The sequence below is a fragment of the Epinephelus moara genome, chromosome 1 (genome assembly GCF_006386435.1).
Source record: "Epinephelus moara isolate mb chromosome 1, YSFRI_EMoa_1.0, whole genome shotgun sequence".
In the NCBI taxonomy this organism is placed as follows: Eukaryota; Metazoa; Chordata; class Actinopteri; order Perciformes; family Serranidae; genus Epinephelus; species Epinephelus moara.
The window spans coordinates 29,716,046-29,735,240 of record NC_065506.1 but is presented as its reverse complement, the minus strand read 5'-3'; the positions used below and the strand labels follow the sequence as shown (position 1 = coordinate 29,735,240).

General features: G+C 41.0%; 1 protein-coding gene across 1 annotated transcript; it reads right to left on the bottom strand.

Moving 5' to 3' along the window:
* Positions 1–4,246: 4,246 nt before the first annotated feature.
* Positions 4,247–18,826, bottom strand: ctdspl2b (CTD (carboxy-terminal domain, RNA polymerase II, polypeptide A) small phosphatase like 2b). The gene is made up of 13 exons (XM_050065855.1): positions 18,625–18,826; positions 14,553–14,743; positions 12,778–12,916; positions 12,534–12,683; positions 12,146–12,394; positions 11,925–12,021; positions 11,012–11,123; positions 10,819–10,905; positions 10,546–10,608; positions 10,379–10,458; positions 10,019–10,145; positions 9,274–9,369; positions 4,247–7,163 (listed from the first exon to the last, which is right to left on the bottom strand). Exons 2-13 carry the CDS (start codon positions 14,718–14,720, stop codon positions 7,098–7,100), a joined length of 1,434 nt encoding a protein of 477 aa, XP_049921812.1. The 5' UTR covers positions 14,721–14,743; positions 18,625–18,826; the 3' UTR covers positions 4,247–7,097.
* Between the last annotated feature and the right edge of the window lie 369 nt (positions 18,827–19,195).

Below are 19,195 nucleotides of genomic sequence, written 5' to 3'. Positions count from 1 at the left end.
ATCCCTCTTACATGCCACTGTGCTCTGAGAGGCTGCGGGCTCCTCGCCTCCATGTCTACCTGAAACTCAACACCTGCTCTGAAAGCAGCGTAATTAAGGACACCGGTAAAGGGGAAAAAGTAGGTGCGAAATGAGGGCTGTGAAACGCAGAAGGGATTTCGGCAACAAGCCTGGCCATGGGTGCTGAATTATTAATGGAGTGTGTTGATTAACTCCTGCGTCTGAAACCCGAGTCCTGTCAGAGGAGCCAGAAGACACCAGACTGACTGCTGGAGGATTTACAAGACATCTGCTGCAAATTCTCTGGTGGACGACTTACAACTCCCACATGCAGCCTACATGATGGTGCTGTGAGGAGGTTTGTTTGGACGGTCAAAGGGTGTTTGTTTACTCGAGATGGTGGCCATCCAAACAGAACATATTAATATTTCTTGCAACAAAAACCCCTTTAAATAGCACCAGTTAGCACAGTAATTTGTTTTTAATGGTCTCCCACATATTAAAGGAACACTTCACCCACAAAATGACCATCTGTAAATCAGTTAGTCACGCTGTGGTACCTTAAATTTGTGAAGAAAACTTGCCTTTCATGGCACGCCTCCACAGAAAACAGTGATCATATTGATTCACTGATTGGGGTCCACGTTTAGCAATAGCAAAACTGTTTCAGTTCAGCTTGTAATAGTAAGGTTTTAGTGACAATGCATGTGTTTGGGAAGTACTGGGCATACGACTGGATAAATGAGACCTGACTTATACTGCAAGAGCTGTGTGAGAGTTTGTAAACGGACTCTTTGATATACAGTGGTGTGAAAAAGTGTTTGCCCCCTTCCTGATTTCTTACTTTTTTGCATGTTTTCCACACTTAAATGTTTCAGATCATCAAACAAATTTAAACATTAGTCAAAGATAACACAAGTAAACACAAAATGCAGTTTTTAAATGAAGGGTTTTATTAATGAGGAAGAAAAAAATCCAAAGCTACATGGCCCTGTGTGAAAAAGTGTTTGCCCCCCAGCTCCTGTTAAAACATAACTGTGGTTGATCACACCTGAGTTCAATTTCTGTAGCCACACCCAGGCCTGATTACTGCACACCTGTTCCCAATCTAGAAATCACTTAAATAGGACCTACCTGACAAAGTGAAGTAGACCAAAAGATCCTCAAAAGCTACAGACATCATGCCGAGATCCAAAGAAATTCAGGAACAAATGAGAAAAAAAGTAATTGAAATCTATCAGTCTGGAAAAGGTTATAAAGCCATTTCTAAAGCTTTGGGACTCCAGCGAACCACAGTGAGAGCCATTATCCACAAATGGCGAAAACACGGAACAGTGGTGAACTTTCCCAGGAGTGGCCGGCCGACCAAAATTACCCCAAGAGCGCAGCGACGACTCATCCAAGAGGTGACAAAAGACCCCACAACAACATCTAAAGAACTGCAGGCATCACTTGCCTCAGTTAAGGTCAGTGTTCATGACTCCACCATAAGAAAGAGACTGGGCAAAAATGGCCTGCATGGCAGAGTTCCAAGACGAAAACCACTGCTAAGCAAAAAGAACATTAAGGCTCGTCTCATTTTTGCCAGAAAACATCTTGATGATCCCCAAGACTTTTGGGAAAATATTCTGTGGACTGACGAGACAAAAGTTGAACTTTTTGGAAGGTCTGTGTCCCATTACATCTGGCGTAAAAGTAACACCGCATTTCAGAAACAGAACATCATACCAACAGTAAAATATGGTGGTGGCAGTGTGATGGTCTGGGGCTGTTTTGCTGCTTCAGGACCTGGAAGACTTGCTGTGATAAATGGAAGCATGAATTCTGCTGTCTACCAAAAAATCCTGAAGGAGAATGTCCGGCCATCTGTTCGTGACCTCAAGCTGAAGCGAACTTGGGTTCTACAGCAGGACAATGATCCAAAACACACCAGCAAGTCCACCTCTGAATGGCTGAAGAAAAACAAAATGAAGACTTTGGAGTGGCCTAGTCAAAGTCCTGACCTGAATCCTATTGAGATGCTGTGGCATGACCTTAAAAAGGCGGTTCATGCTCGAAAACCCTCCAATGTGGCTGAATTACAACAATTCTGCAAAGATGAGTGGGCCAAAATTCCTCCACAGCGTTGTAAAAGACTCATTGCAAGTTATCGCAAACGCTTGATTGCAGTAGTTGCTGCTAAGGGTGGCCCAACCAGTTATTAGGTTTAGGGGGCAAACACTTTTTCACACAGGGCCATGTAGCTTTGGATTTTTTTCTTCCTCATTAATAAAACCCTTCATTTAAAAACTGCATTTTGTGTTTACTTGTGTTATCTTTGACTAATGTTTAAATTTGTTTGATGATCTGAAATATTTAAGTGCGGAAAACATGCAAAAAAGTAAGAAATCAGGAAGGGGGCAAACACTTTTTCACACCACTGTAGCTTTGCTGCTGTTGCTAAATGTGGCCCCAGTCAATCAGCAGTTCACTGTTTTCAGTGAAGGCATGTGAGAAAAACAGGGTGCTTAACAAATTAAGGGTAAAACATGACTTATTGATTTACAAATGTTCCTTTCATAAGTGAAGCATTCCTTTAAGTTATTTTAACTGGGGTTTCCTACATTGTTTAAATGGCTTTAATGGAAAACCCCTTAGTTTAAAAGGTTTTAGGAAATACTAAGTTACAAATTCAGGGGCAACTTGAGTGTTTTTCTCGTTAAACCCTCTAAATCAGAGGTGTCAAACTCATTTTAGTTCAGGGGCCACATACAGCTCAATTTGATCTCAAGTGGGCCAGACCAGTAAAACCATTACATAATAACCTATAAATAACAACGTTCATTACATGTGACTTTTTTCATAACTTTCCACCAAAGTGGAGGCTATTAAAGAAGCAGGTAAAGGCATCTGCTGCCTTATAAAGCATTTACAATCTAAAGTTTTGTCAGTGCCTCAGCAGCAGGGTTCCACCTATACTGTTTTAAGTCTGAGACAGATTCTTTTGTACTGAAGCTGCTGGTTGACAAATTTTGCACAATGTTCAATATCTTCAAATCTGTCCACAGAAATATTCATTGTTATTTCAGAGAGCTGCACTCTGGTCACAGTGGAAACCCCTCTGAGGCAGCTGTTTCATGAAGTATCTACTCACTGTTCAAACTGCTCCTGAAACCTTTTAGCCAGATTGAATCCTTTGGTGGGCCGGTTCTGGTCCCCGGGCCGTATATTTGACACCCCTGATATAAATGATAGAGAACCCTATTTAAATACAATCCATTGATTGTGCACTTCAAATCAAATTTTGAAAAATTAAATCATAACTAATGGAAAAAGTTGATGGTAGGAGTTTACTAGTTGTTAGTATGACTAGTTAGTACGACTGGGCACTCTTCATCTGAAGCATGAGGAGGAGAACAGATCAAAATGAACTGGCTACAATACACAGGACAGTTACTTGTGAAATTATAAAATACTATTTTTTACAATGACACAGTATACTCTTGTGAAATACCTCAACAGTTAGGCTCATCACAGTTTAAAAAAGGGAGGGCCTAAATGTTTTAGGCCTTCTTTAATGCTACTACAATCCATGAAGTGAGTGTATCCCTGTTTTAGGAGAAAGATTGGGAATTAGACTCAACTATCTCCCAATAAAATAACACTTAATACTGACAGAGTGTAAACAAAGTAAGGGATTTTGTAAGGGAAATTGGGATTTCCTTCATTTTTTTTGTGCTTTTTCTGCTTGCCGAGGTGTTTTAGAAGCTTGCTATATTATATTTATTAGCCTTTTGTGTGTATGTACCTTTATGTGTCTGTGGAATGTTGTCTTTCTGGCTGCAGCATGAGGGTGGAACGGCCAAGACAAATTTCCCTCTCTGTAGGACAATAAAGTTAATGTCCAAACTTTTGGATCTTCACTCATAAGCACAACTGTAACTGTACCCTTAACTCCAACATTCCCCTTTACTCCCACAAATTTTCCAGCATATTCAGCGTCACCTCAGACAGTCCAGAGAAATAAAAACAAAGGGCATGCAAGAGGTTTTTAACTTTAAAACTTTGTTTCAGAAATTCAATGTAACTGTATATACACTTTACAATAGCATATAGCCTGACGGCTAACAAAGATGTCTTAAAACATTTTTAAATACATCTTCAGCACAAATAGCAATTCTTGCAATTAAAATGGCTTAACGGATATCAAGGGGGAGGGGAGAAAAAAAAAATCATTAACACGATTGCTCTTTTCTGCAGAAAAAGTGCCATGATTAAAATTTAATTCAGGACTTTCCCACAAAGCAAGCGGTATTCTCTACATGCTAAGTTTAACAGTTCAGTGACATTGCGCTAAACTAAACATACAGATATTTGTAAGAAAAAAAAAAAAACACTCCATCTGATGTAAAGTTAAATCTTCATTAATACATTTAAAAAGTAGATATGACATGCCTTTTGAAATCAAAAATACAAAAGATTTTTCCTTACTTTAAGGATTTTTTAAACATGAAGCTGCATGTATTGTACAACACTCAGTGTACAATAAACTGGTAATGCACATAAAAATGAGCGGGATGAAAAGTATCAAATGCCTCCCACCCATCCTTCAGGAACAAGCCGCGACTAGTTACACATGATCATACTGAGGGGACGAGCACACCCGGGCTACATCGCACACTCGCAGTGAGGCTTGCATACCGAAAGATGGCAGTCAGGATAGTGAGAGGTCATGAGGGGGGGTCAGGGAGGGGGCTACCATGGCGGGACCTCAAGACATGTTTCCTCTTCCACGCACATTGTTCTCGCCTGTGAGCGGCAGACACAAGCTGCCATCCCTCCTCATCTATCTGTTGTAGCGGACGAGGAGAAAACAACACGAGGAATTCGGAAAGACACTTAAGACTTCACCCCATGTACAATTTACATTCATAGTCTGGACATGTGTACTCATGACATCACGTCTGAGTAAACACCATTGTGCCCTGTAACAATTTTACTTTGATACAAACTAATTCTAATTTCCGGAGAGCTACTAACTTCTGGTGAAAATAAAAAAAAGGCAAAGACAGGCAGGCGCTAACGGGATGGAAACCATCTCTGAGCAGAGCCTGTGTTAAGTGAGCAGCAGGGATTGTTTGGGCAGGGCACAGCAGGATTCACCTGGCAAATTTACTCATGAGAGAGCGGAGGAGGGGGCGGGGGGTACAACTCAATGGAATCACAGTACACAACACATACAGCACACCGAAAATAAAAAATTAGGGGAAGGCTGGGTGTCTCCATGGTTCAGTATCTGCAGAGCTTTGAGGTCTGATTGTCTCTTTCCATCTAAGCGTTTTTTTGGGGGCGAGAGCGCAGGAAATGCCATAGGAGGGGATTAGTTAGGAGAGGAACTGTATGGCACTGTACAGGCAACCTAGACAAATCCAAACACTCACATTTGCTTTAACATAACAAAAAAAAGCACTTTGATTGAAACTAAACAAGAACTGAAAAAGGTTCAACGCATGCCAAATTGTCACGGAGATTCAAGTCAGCTCGAGGGTTTTGGGGGCGATGACAGAAGTCGTCTTTACCTCCCACGTTTAGTTCGGCTTGTGAAGATGCCAACGAAACATCTACATTTCTACCTACTGTCTGTCTCACTATTAAATAAATTAAGTTGGAACCACAGAGGAGTAAAATGTCAGTTTGGCTTGAGTGTCCAGGCTGATGTCGGGCAGAAACACATTCATAAAGTTACCATTCTGAAACACAACGCTTTAAAAACTGCAATAAAACATAAACAGAAAAAAGCTTAAAAGTATGAAACAGGTCGAGGAGCAGTGACGTGTTAAAACAGTATGTTGCTGGTGCCAGGTATGGCTGGTACACAGTCTGGCCATGGGTTTCTACCATGGGTAGACGTCATGACACACTGGCAGAGATGTGCTACATTAGTCATAATGCTACTGATATAGCCATCGAATCACACATGACAACCGAAAGAAACAGAGCTCCGATTTAGCCAGAATACTTGATTAGGAGTAAAAGACAATACTGATTATAGACGAATGACAAATCAAATACTATTATCAACGAAAGGTTAACACATATCACTTTGAAAATGAATGCCCTCAAACCTTTACAATATGTCAGATTTACAGGTAAGGAGATTCTTAATCCTAACATTTAATTAAAGGAGCCATGTTGTGTCCACAGTGAAGCCAACACATTGATTTAAACCTCTATTTGTTAGAATGAGAACAAACTATACTTAAAGTCCTGGATTAATCCCATTTCATTTGACTATGCAGTGGACTGTCATCATTAATACGCACCCATGTTCTCCTAATAGAAAAAAAAAAGGCTTACAATAAAAACTTACACGACCCCTTTTAAAACATCATATCTTACAAACAGAAGTAAAACATTTTGAAACGCTATCTTTTTTTTTTTTTTTTTAAACAATGAAACACCAGTTTTACCAGAAAAAAAAAACTGCAACCAACAATAGAAACTTGACTCAGCTACGGAGGAATGCATATGATTTTAAAGGCTACAGATTGTAGGTTTGCCAAACACCAAATCAGTGAGTGTGTGTGTGTGTGGCTTGGAGTAAACATACACACATGCACAGATTGATTTACAGGCCAGTCATTCCTGTTGAAAATGGTCTGTAGCCACAGAGTGTGGTTATTCGTCAGCGTCAACAGCGTGAGCACCAGGGGGTCGGTTCGGGTTCAGGGACTCGTTGGTTGGGGCGGAGTTCCTCTTTACCAGGTGGCGTTTTTACATCCACCAAACCAGCACCAAGACTTCAGAATTTAGTGTGGAGGAGATGTCCGGCTCCACAGCAGGAGAGTCAGTCAAAAAGAGAGGAGTTCGCCTGGGCTTGTTCATAGCGTGTAATTTCATCTATACATTTAGATATTTAGAAAATTTCGCCCAGATCTTTAAAAATGTTTTTTCATTTTGAAGTTTCTTAAAAAGCAACGGTGGATTTAAAAACAAAAAAAGGCTAAAATTTTTAACAGTAATGGCAATGTTGTAGTTTGTAATCCAAAGAGGGGCTTTTTACACGCATGTTGTTTTCAGTCTTTTCATGTTGTCCCGTTCTGAGACTGTGGTCCAGTTCAATCAGGGGGCAACAGATCGTGAAGCCGGAACCTCTCCCGAACGTGCGGCCGCACATCCTCATTCTGGTGACAAGCACAGCAGGCAGGAGAAGCATGAAAGGAAGAGATCAAAGAACAAATTAGATTCACTACAATGATCAATTATTACTCTGATGTAGCTCAGGGGTGGGAAAACAAAATCAATTCTCAGATACAATGATTATCTAAATGTGTGTTAATAACATGATGTCAGAGCAAGAGATGGAACTCAACCACGTGGGCAGGGCAGCACTTGAAGAGTCTACAGTTGCTGCACACGCTTGAGTTAGCCTGTCTTGTAATTAATCTTCATAAAAGGCAGCGGTTGCAAGCATGAAGGGCTGCACCTGACTTAGAGTTATATCAGTAACATCAGATCTGGCTGTTTAACTATTCGCTCCCTTTGTCCATATAGAGTTTGAGAGTCTGAACGAGAGAGATGTTCAATGTGAAAGCTGCATTCACGTGACATAGTAAACAAGCTAACTGTGCTAATGGTGGATCAGAAATGTGCAACAACTGTTTTTGCTAACACTAGATATCTAACAAAAAAACAGAGACTGTATCTGTATTAAGTTGCTGTGAGCTGTAAATTCACAACTTCTAAGCAGAGGGCAGAAGATAATGTTATCTTGGAGCCTGACCGAGCAGACGGACTCCGGGGTTTTTTCGCACCTAATTGTATTGCGGAGTTTTGCACAGCAGCGACCGGGTCTTTGCTCTCAAACCACAAAAACAATGTGATGGCACAACAGTCTCCTTCAGTACATTATTCTATGCTTTCTTTTGATTTTCACATTGGCTAGTCATCCTGTTTAATTTGTCTTCTGATTAAATCGGAACCGTTGAAACAAGTTGTAGGAAGCCTCTGCAAGTAATTGGTTGCTGGCAGACACTCTGTGCTGCAATAAAATGGTTAATCAGCAGTGCCGTGCACTGTAGAGCCGATGCGCTGCTGGTTCTGCCGGCCTGAATAGAATATAATGTCTATAGCCTTACTGTTGTGTACAGCCTTTATAGACTGAGCTGAGTAGTGATGCGCGGGTCGACCCGTAACCCGCGGGACCCGCAAATGGACCTGCGGGTCGGGCAGCAGTGATCGTCTGTTAAATCGGTCTGTAAATGATATTTTGACATTATTGGCTATTACTGTCATGGCATCCGAAGGTACTGATGCGTTGAGCAGGTGACAGTCCGCGGTCGTTTTCAAAACACACTTGTGTCACGCACTCCAAAAGAAACTTGTTGAAACTTTAAACAATAATTTATTGTACAAAACGGGGGAAACAAACGTTGACAAAAACGGTTTCATAATTCATATTAAATTCAAAAGATAACGAAAAAACAGCTACAAGTTAGAGGGAATAGTGATAAAGTGGTAAAACTTGGCATTGATCCACAGCCTCAGACGGATGCGCTCAAGCGTGCCGTGCGCACAAGCTCAGTAGGCCATACTATATTTTCACATTTTTAACAATGCAATTTAAAAGCTTTGATTTTTATTGATAACCTTCATTTACCAACAACAAAAAGACTACATTTAGCACCAAAAAAAAAAGGTAAATAAAAAAACGAATATCGAATACCAAATTTTCATAACGAATACCTACCCATAGAAACGAATATTCAAATATCCGAATATTTGGGTACAGCCCTAAATGCCAGTTATGTTTCATATCATATTTCAGTGTAATAAGAATGACAGTGAATGGTTTAGCACACAGTATATAAATTAATCATTTAATACGTTAAAACAGTGGCCTACCTGAGATGTTTCAGTATGACCGAAACCTTAGTATGAAACCCACATTGCGTGATTTGCATACTATTTCCAGTGAAATATTTCAGTATGCAAACATTTAACACTACACTGGCATGTATATCTCACAAGGGGTTAGCATGAGAGACGGCAGATGGATACAACCCGACTGGTACTCCTTGATTTGTACCTAGCGTATACGAGCATTTTGGCCACAATGTATACAAGTAAAGTAGTTATGGATCATTACAAATACAGTTCTATGTTTCAAAGTGGCAAAAACCAAAACTGTTTTATAATCACATAATCAAATTGTGAGGTGCCTGGAGATTCCCACCCCTAATGGAGCTGCTGTAATTGGTCCGACAGTAGCTAATGAACAGAAGGACATCTTACCATCTCGACCAACTTCTCCAGGAAGGGAACCAGCTTCAGCAGCTCATTGTCATTCTTGTCCATGAACCAGCTCTCTATGGGAATCCCATTGGACAACTGTTGGAACAAAAAACATGTCAATTGTGATTACATGAGTACGTCTTTGTCTTATTCACTGGCCTCAAATATGTTTCTGCAACATACTGACAAAACTACAGGGTTTCCCACAGCCACATAATAGTGAACGAACGCCTCTACTAATGTAAGAGGAAATTGTTCCACTTTATCAAAATATAGTATTAGGTTTCAGGGGAACAAGCCAAGGAGCTTTATCACACAGCAAATGCCACATATCTAATGAATGGGTCCATTGTTTAGCTAGTCATCTGGTAGATAAACTGATCAGGAGATGTGTTAGAATCTGTCTCATACAGCTCAGCAGGCTGCGATGATTGATCTGCCACGCCCTACGCCTGCTTCCCGGTAATTAATCAGATGGAGCAGCACATGGAGATGCAGGGTTTTTCCAACAAGGAAAAAGTCGGTCACTATTAGGCGCATGTGTGTGTGAGAAAAAACACTTTGTGCGGTCAGATACCAGGAAGAAGTTAGTCTGATAATCAATTTCCAGGGCAAAACCCTGAATACCAACATGAATTGTGTTTTTTGATGTCTGTGTTATGTTTTCTTTGCTGACTATTACTGCTGCCTGTCAATAGCCAGATGACATAAAACCCCCAGTGTCATATTTTCTTTAGGTGTTCACCTGATATGCAAAGGCTTGCGGTGAATTGTCGATGATGATGGTCTTTGACAGATCTCTGCCCAAGATGTTGAGGTCCTTGATGTAGTTTCCCTGGACACAAACACAATGCTCTCGAAACAACCTGTGTCTACAGTTACAGTAGGAGATGAAAGGAAAGAGGGAGGAGAGACAAAAATCAATCAGTGACAAGGTCAGAGCGATCAATAATTCAGAAAAACCACAACACTGACACCTCAACGGCAGCACACGCCAATGCCGGAGCTGCAGGCAGCTTTTTGAGCTCGACCTCTTTTCATTCGGGCTCTCGTCGGCGTTTGAGTTTGTTGTGTAATTTTAATCGACTTACAGGAAACACATTACCTAACTAGCTGCTTTTTAGGATCCAAGATGTTGAGCAGTTTGTCTGCATACACCTTTTTAGAGGCTGTGAAAAGGATGATCTGCACAGAGAAGAAAATTTAGGAGGTCAATTTCTTCAAATCTCATGAATTTATAAAGTAACAGGAGTAGACAGGAGTTATATTTACCTCATAGATTTGAGACATGCGTTCCAGAAACTCTCTAAAAAACGGCCTCAGGCGCACATACACCTGCACATGACAACAGACCACAGGTTAACAAACATTTGTGATAAACAGAGTCAACATCTACATCTGGTAAGTTCTCCAACTTTGTGACTAGTTTAACTATTTTTCAAAGTAAACCTTCCTCACAGTGAGGCTTTCTACAATTAGGACTTTATCCCCCTCTAGTGGCAACATGGAATAAACAGAGAAACATCCCTGTAAGTCAGCACTTACCTGGTAAATGACATCTTGAAAGAGGACAGGGAAGGTAAGTGCTGCGTCCTCCAGCTCATTTAAACTGCAGTGAACCAACGTTTCATCCTGATGAACACAGCAGAGTGAATACTTGAAACTCTTCTCACGCTTATGACGTCTTTCAAAATTTCATAACAAACAAATAAATAATTTGTTGTACACTACAACTGACCAGGTCTAGGACCAGAGAGAACTCAGGCGTGCTGCGTGTCTTCAGTGGCAAGGCCGGCTTACGAGTGAGCTGCTCTTCCGTCAGTGGGGGGACATGCTTGATGAAGAAATACCTGCAAATCAAAACATCACACATACTTTTAGTCAGATAAATCATCAAATTTTAACCACAATATTTTAAAGCTTGTCGGGTCAAACTTCAGCTGTTGGCTTAACTGCAGAGTTGTAGGTTAGGGGGTCACGTTGGCGTTCTGGATACCATTTGCCTTAAAAGGAGAGTTCTGATTTTTTGAAGTGGGGTTGTATGAGGTATTTATCAATCATCAGTGTATTACCTACAGCAGATCGAGGTCTGCACACCCCCTGACTTTGGGCTTTAAGGAGTTCATTTTGGATTCAGCAAAGTCACACAAAGACACAATTAAATTGATCAAGGAAGTGGTAGAGCAGCAACTCCCATGTTCTGAGGTAAAACTAGTGTTTTAGTTTTCGAAGAGACCAACAGAACAGCTTCAGTCCCCCATCAGAAAGGGCGATTTGACTGCAAAGTAATGCTTTGAAAATAATTTAAATATAGTGCACACTGATATTGAATTTTTTTTTAGGTGGCTAACATAAATTCTAATGCTGCCCCTGTCCACAGCAGAATGTTGCTTAGCTTCTACTGCAGCACTCCTGCAGCTTGCCGACCGCCATCTACTTTAGGTGTACATTGACTAGTACCTCATACAACCCCACTTCAAAAAACATTGCAACATTTGTCCCATCCCTGCTTATCTCACATGCTTGCTTAAAGTATCCCACTGCTACCCCTTGCTTTCCAAATATCAGCACTCTGGTTTTGTTTCAAATTCTGCTCAATGGGGTCTGGCTATAGGACTACACATTTTATGGCTCCACACTGTTTTACTCACGGGTCAAAGACTTCCCAGTCTTCCTCATAGGTTGCCTCTGGTGGTACTGCAGTGGGAGGAGAGTCCACATATGCCATATCTGGACTGGAGCCTGGAGCTTGAACCAGAACAAGAACAAGATGTTAAAAAGCACACGATGAGGAAACAGCGAGATATCATAACCTCAACAACTAAAACTCTTAAACATTTCAGAGGCATGTGTTCTCAGCGGTGATATCTACCTGTGAGGGGTGGAAGGTCAGCATCGGCACAGAGCTCTCCCTCCCCTGCCGCAGGAGACACCTCAGGGATGTGGGGAGGCCGCAGAGGTGGCAGCTGTGATACACTAGAGTAGAAGTTAGTGGTGGCACACAGTTCCTGTGTGGATGTGGCTGTGCTGGTGGGCGTCTCCACAGCTTGTTCTATGTCCAGCTGTTTGACTATCTCCTCGGCCTCCAATGCCTGGTCTGGGGAGTCTGAGCCAGAAGAGGCTGTGAAACAAACACAAAGAAGAGGCATCTGAGAGGCACCTATCAACACCGTGCTAAAATATATCTGAGTACAGATATACTAAAGGTTTGAGCATGGTGCTAGCCATGAATTTAACAGGCTGCCTCGGGGTTAGCTTACCATTTTTAGCTGGTGAGAAGAAGTTGAAAACAGGGGAGAAGATGGTCCCAAGAAGGGTGGTCCTGGGAGGGCTGGTGGGCACCTCAACGGCCGTCGTCTCCTCCAGACTGCCATTGGGCTTCTCCTTACTCCTGTCATGATTGGTTGCCTCTGCAGATGAGAAGTAACCGGTATAGGAGAGTTAACATAGACAAGTGGAAAATAAAGGCTTGTAATTGGTGGTTTTCTTCGAACTGCTACTCACGTCCATTGACAGAACCTCTCCTGCCAACCCTGGTGATAGTCCTGCGGGGGGTGTTGGTGTTCGGGGGTGTGGAGGTGATCAGGTTGTTGTCCACATCACAGTGGAGGCGTGTCTTCTTGGCTGGGCTCTCCTGCTGCACCTTCAGAGGACAAGACATCAAGCAGAAAAAAATAGTTGTAAATAAATACAAACAGTCAAACAGATATGATTGAATGAGTGGTTATGTCCTTGTTTTCTTACTGTGTGTTCCGTAATGTGCTTTGGTTTTATGGTGATGTCACTGTCTTGCTAATTGTGCTTGTGTGCCGTTGTCCCTCCTTACGTGGTTAGCTTTGTGCTTTTGTGTTTGTTTGTGGCTATGTGCTTTGGTCTATGTTGTATGTTATGTTGTATTTTTGTAGAGTACGTTCCGTTCTTAATGTTTCTGGTTATATGGTTATGTCATTGTTTTATTAATAGTGCTTATGTCCTGTTGTTTTTGCTTATCTGCCCTTCTATGTGCTTGTGTCTATGGTTATATGCTTGCTCTGAGCTCATGTGCCCTTCTATGGACATGCCATCAATCCACTTTTATCTGTGCTGACGTGCTTCTGCGCTTTTGAGTGTTACTTTAACGTGATGCAGACGAAAATTAGACTGTATGGCTAAATCTGGCACATTTACATGACTTAAGTGATCATGATAATGTGCACTGTCCCTTTCTAAATAAAATAAACATAGTAAAAAAATGTGACCGGCTCAGATGAAAATTAAAGAGACGTAGAGAGCTGTCTTGTTGTCAATCCAAAAATGGTGATCACAATGTGAGACACATCCATTGACAGCAGATTGAAAACTTCAGTGACAGAGGATAGGTTGTGACAAAATTCTGAAAAGGACAGAAATTCCAGACTAAATTCTCACCGTGTAAATGCTGCTATGAACTTTGCCTATAAATCAACCAGTCTAAACACGGCACGCAATGATGCAGACCTCACAACCTTACAATAAACTGTAACACTAGAAGAAAACAGTTAAATGATGCGGCCAGAGCTTGTTTCTTTTTCTGCATTTTAAAACACGGGATGGTGCTTTTTCCTGTTTATTGTACTTACCTTGCATGATGTGATGTACAATGAACCTGCAAGATCAGTTATCATATATACTGCATAGATGCCATGACATGTCAATAATCAAAAAGGTATAAATCTAATTAGAACATTCATTTTTTACTCTGCTTATTAAAAGAATAAACTATAGAAAAATATAGGCAAGAAAGAACTGAGGCAATATGCTACAAGTCTTTAACTAGGATTAATGAGGACAGGCAGGGAGGACCAAGAAATACCAATATCACGTAAAAACATCAAAAAGCCCCCATCTGTTTCCAGAGGAAAAGCCTCTTTTAGCAGAGTTGACTTTTCCACTTGTTACTGCCTCCTGTCCCTGCACACCAACTCCGTGAGCCAGAAGCTAAAATTAGAACCGAGTCCGAGTTCTCAGACAAGCTGCCGCATTCCTCCAGACATTTCTTGGGAAACATGACACTCTGCACCAAGAAACACTGTATTTAATTCAGCAACCTGGAGAGCACAGTGCTAAATACAGTTAAAGAAAAAAACACAACCCAAAAAAACCCCCAGAGGTCCCGAAAAAGCTCAGGTAGCACTGGTAAAGCAAACACGCTGAGAGGAGGGGGACAGTGTTTCGACGCTCCCAGAAGGGGCACCAGGCTCATGTTTGCATTGAACTCAATTAAGAAGCGGGATCTTTGATGTGATCATAGAGGGCGTTACCTTAACAGCATTTCCTCTGATGAACTTCTTGATGGTCGAGAACAAGCCCCTCCCTCCGCTAGTAGGAGTATCCTCTTCTACTTCTGAATGCCTCCGCTTGGTACGAGATGGGCGGCTTGCCAGACTGGGGTTCGGCTGCTGAGACGCCTTACGCATTCTCAGCCTCATTGTTTTAGCAGTCACATGTAAGGCTGTTTCCAAAAAAAAAAAAAAAACATCAGACACAGAGAAAGATGACAAGAGGATATCAATACAACTGTTACCGTCAAGGAAACACATTAAAGCAAATACTCACATATTAAGATGGACAAACAGGTTGTTCCAACGGTAAATTGTTTTAACTTAAAAATGGATAAGTCTATGAGGTTTATCTATCTGTAGTGGGGTAATACTGGTGCATTTTCTGCTAACATCTGGATGCATTCAAGATCCCATTTCACTTACATCACAGTGGATCACAGCAGCCGCAGCTGGCTTTACTTCTATTCGTACAGTACAAAAAAAAAATGCCCGGGACTTTACTACACACACACACACACTCAGTCCTTATTATTAGCTATGTACATGCAAGAACACAAGGTCATTGTTTAAATCTAAACATTTTTTAAGATGCACTCAAAACCTATGTGAAGGAATAAACTACTTATTTCTAAAGTTGAGGGATTTAATTGGCCGGAGTTGTCATCGAGTATGCACGGGGAAACGTAAAAACTATTCACAGTGAACATGAAATGTCAGTCAAGCATGCCAGCCCCTTGCGCTTACGTAACGGCAGCTGGCTGAAAATGTGTCTGGACATATCCACAACCTGTCAGGAACCCTAAACACACAATAGCAGCCTCTCAGTACATACTGTAAATCTCCTATACTGTAAATGTCCTTCACTACATCTGCTTTACATTTACACAGGGGTGTATCTGTAAACACACCAGAGGTGTACGGTGCTGTTGCTCAATCGCGCGAGCCCAAAAACACCAGCAAGTGCTTTAACAGGGTACATGGTAACAGTACAGTAACAGGCAGGCAGGGTAAGTGGGACAAGCCTGAAAGCAAATTTAAATGAATATCAATTTACTAGTTTAAGATGGATACACTTCCTGATATTACAGCATGCAACATAGACCTTCAATAAATTCTGATTAATGGGTGCTATTAAAAAAAAAAGTTGGCTACACTAAAAAATCTATGTAGAAGAGATTTCACAACACAACTCAAGTTGAAAATGATAATCCAATTTCTGGTTTTCTGTGATCATTTTAGAAAATACAGCAAGTTTTGTGTACTTTTAAGTTAAAAAGCTGATTAAGCACTGTACTATTGAGCTTTGGTTAATCTGAAAATGCCTTGGTTTCGCAGCTTTTTTAAGAGATCGGATTTACAGAGAAACGTAATTAGTACAACTTCGAGCTATTAAAGCTTTTCAGCTAAAATTGCCAATTGTTATTCTGACAATAAACTGAGAGTGTAAAAATGATTTCCCCATAGCTAGTCACTGTATTCTGACCTGGCAAGAAGCTATACAAAAAAATGTTGCCAGCGTTTCCTTATTGAATCAACCACCTGTTATTTTGGATTAGCTGTGTCTTTTTTTCTTAACTACTCACCAAACATTTTATACATATAGTGTTTAACAGTGTCTTTGGGACTTCTGTTCTTAAGTCACTGTAGAAGAGGACCTACATACAACAAAAACATTTTACAATTCGAATATAGACATCTCAGAACTGGCATTGTCCTGCATAAGTTAATTCATTCTGTTTGTATTTGACAAGAGCCTCTTATTTTTTTAAGTTCGGAGCTGCACTACTTAAAATGCTATTTTGCAGACTAGACAGCTGAGTTTGACTTCCTTATCCAATCCTTAATTATTCTAAACCAACTTGAAAAACTACTCGGTCTACTGCCCAACAAAATCTCCTCTTCTCTTATATTATGCAGGAAAATAACACCTATTACCACAATGACACTCGTATTTTTAATGACATAATCGTGTTAAGCTACACACAGGATGGAAAAAATAGGAGGAACAAAAGCCTTGAAGGAAAAATATTGGTGAGGTGCAAAATGCTGAGCATAAATATCCCACAGGTTGTCCTATATCGATATCATTGATGGTCTCTTTGTGACCACTGCTTGTCTTTGCTGTTGCACTGTTTGCATGCATTTGGTAAATGTGCTCAAATTTCTTAACACTTCCTCCTCATCACATTATAGTTTTTGTAACTGATGCATCAACGGTTAAAGCTGTAATAATCTGGACTCTTGTGCCAATGCGTTTCTTTGTAACCTGATGAGAAAACAAGCATTCTCACTGACCCGTTACTGTGTGAGATTGCCTCTGTATTGTGATGATGTGATTGAGTCTATCATAAATAAAATTTTACAAAGGTCGTTTCTACAAATATTACATTATACCTATTAACTGTACTTAATGCTACTTAGTGTTTTCTGTTTCTCCTCTCCTGTTCGTATACATTGCAAATGTATGCATGTACAACACACAAGGTTTTCCGTTTTCTTCTAAATAAACATCCAAACGGAGTGCCTGTTATATTTACTGTGCGATTAAATCTTGCCCCGGCTTGCATAGCAACAACACCATGGCTGCTAAACATCCACCTCTCTAGGATATCACCCACTAACCAAGGATCGTGCACATAGCTAGGTACGAGCAAGTGAGCGGGAAATAAGAACATGCATGCCACTGAGACTGTATGAGCGAGCTAGCAAAACGCTAGCCATGGAAACACAGCGGAGAAACAAGCAGGGCCTCGCTTGATAGACAGCCCGTTCCCTCTGCGAAAATTACTGCGAGGCTAAGGTTGGCTAACTGGCTAGGGTATATGCTTTAGCCTCTTATTGGCTGAAGCAAATATCCTAACTAATAAAAGTAAATACATTAGAAAAAGGCAGATGACACATTTGGTGCAGTAGCCTCCCTTGTGCACGAATCAACGTCTGTAAAAGTTGCACTAAATAATCATGACTACCAAGCTTTGCAGCTAACAGAGCAGCTAGCTCGACTAAGCTAACGCTACCTAAACGGAACTACGGGAGGTGGTGTGTTAAGGTGTCAGGGGTTATAAGGGTGTGCAACATAGCAAGGGATAACTACTGTATATTTAAACACTGTCACATTAAACAAATGGTGCCTAAAGGTGTTGTTATGTGACACTGTTAACACAACACGGCACTCACTACCGTTAGCATTTCAACAAGGCGAGATCAAACAAGCTAACTTACCGTCGGTGAGCCAGTGCGGCATCGTAAATAAAACAAAATAACGTTTAAACGATTAACTCAAGTGAGGAACACTAGCTGGCTAGCTGGTGTTAAGTTTGCTGAGCAGGTTGACTCGACTGTCTCCTCGAATTAAATACATAATTGTCATTTGCGTTATTTGGGAGAGAAACTCGTCAGACATCGTTAATCAAAACAGCTAGCCAACACAGTGATGTTATCCAAATTATCTGTTGATCCCGTCGACGTTATCTTTAAAATGTAGTTGATGGGATTTAAGTAATCTATTGTGGTACTCTAACATGCCTAGATCAACACCCACTGAAAGGATATTAAAATAGAAAGGACGGAGACGGAGTTAGCCAGCTAATGTAAACCTAGCGTTAGCAAAGTTCAGTTGAGGAATGCCAATTTGGAAGACGTTAGCATCAAAGGAAGCTAACTAGTTAGCACAGACGTTACTTATCATTAACTGTTCTTTGTTTAAACAAGACATTGTAGATATTTACACTTTCTATGATAGGTGTTGTAGCGAGTATTTGTTGAGTGTGTTATTTAGAATAGACAACAGGTAAAAATTAACTAAATGTCGAGTCAACCAGGAATTAGCGAGTCCCGCGGTAGGCCGTGTTTTAGCTGCCCTTAGCTATGCGACTTAGCACCGCTAGCTTAGCGTTAACCCTACCTAGCCTTCTTGAAAAATTGCTTCGGGCTAACAGATGTGCACAGGCAGGGAAGGAAAATATTTATCCTGTCGTTAGCCAACATTACATAAACCGCAAGCCAAAAGAAGACAAATGAACGAACAAGGTTGGTTGCGTCCCCGACTTACTTTACGGTGATCCGCAGTGTCTGGCGATGAGGACTCAAGACCGATTAACCATCACAACAGAGGCAGCGGTTGTTTTCGTGATCTGATCCGACTTTTTCTGTGTATCTACTCAAGGGCCGTCTCCGAAACGACACATCGTTGTGTTACCAGGCGCCATTTCCCGCCTCTGCTCAGTCTCTCCAAAGCAGATACCCGTATGGGACACAGACACACCCCCTTACCTCTGAAAAACACCAGCCAGTCTGCAGCGAAGACTACCACTTGTCTTTTTCTTCTTCATTGCTTTGATTAAGGTAGAGGACTGCCCGTCTTTGTGGCGGTAGTAAATGACTTAATATTAAAACAATGAATCGGGCATGTATGCATTTCTTGCTGAATATACTCAACATATGTTTTATCACTACTGAAAAGAAAAGCACAGGACATTTAATTATGAACTGAAGACATTCAGGTGCAAAACATCCTGTCACCTTTGCAAATAGAAAACCTCCAAACATTAAAAAGCTGCATCACCTGAGTAATCCATACCCCTACAAACTAATCTCTACATCTACATTGACTCTAAAGCACT

Coding starts and splice junctions, on each gene's coding strand:
- ctdspl2b (XM_050065855.1), bottom strand. CDS start 14,720: ATGAGGCTGAGAATGCGTAAGGCGTCTCAGCAGCCGAACCCCAGTCTG. Junction 12,917..14,552: donor TCAGAGGAAATGCTGTTAAG/GTAACGCCCTCT, acceptor TGTCCTCTGAAG/GTGCAGCAGGAGAGCCCAGC. Junction 10,459..10,545: donor GCATGTCTCAAATCTATGAG/GTAAATATAACT, acceptor TTCTCTGTGCAG/ATCATCCTTTTCACAGCCTC.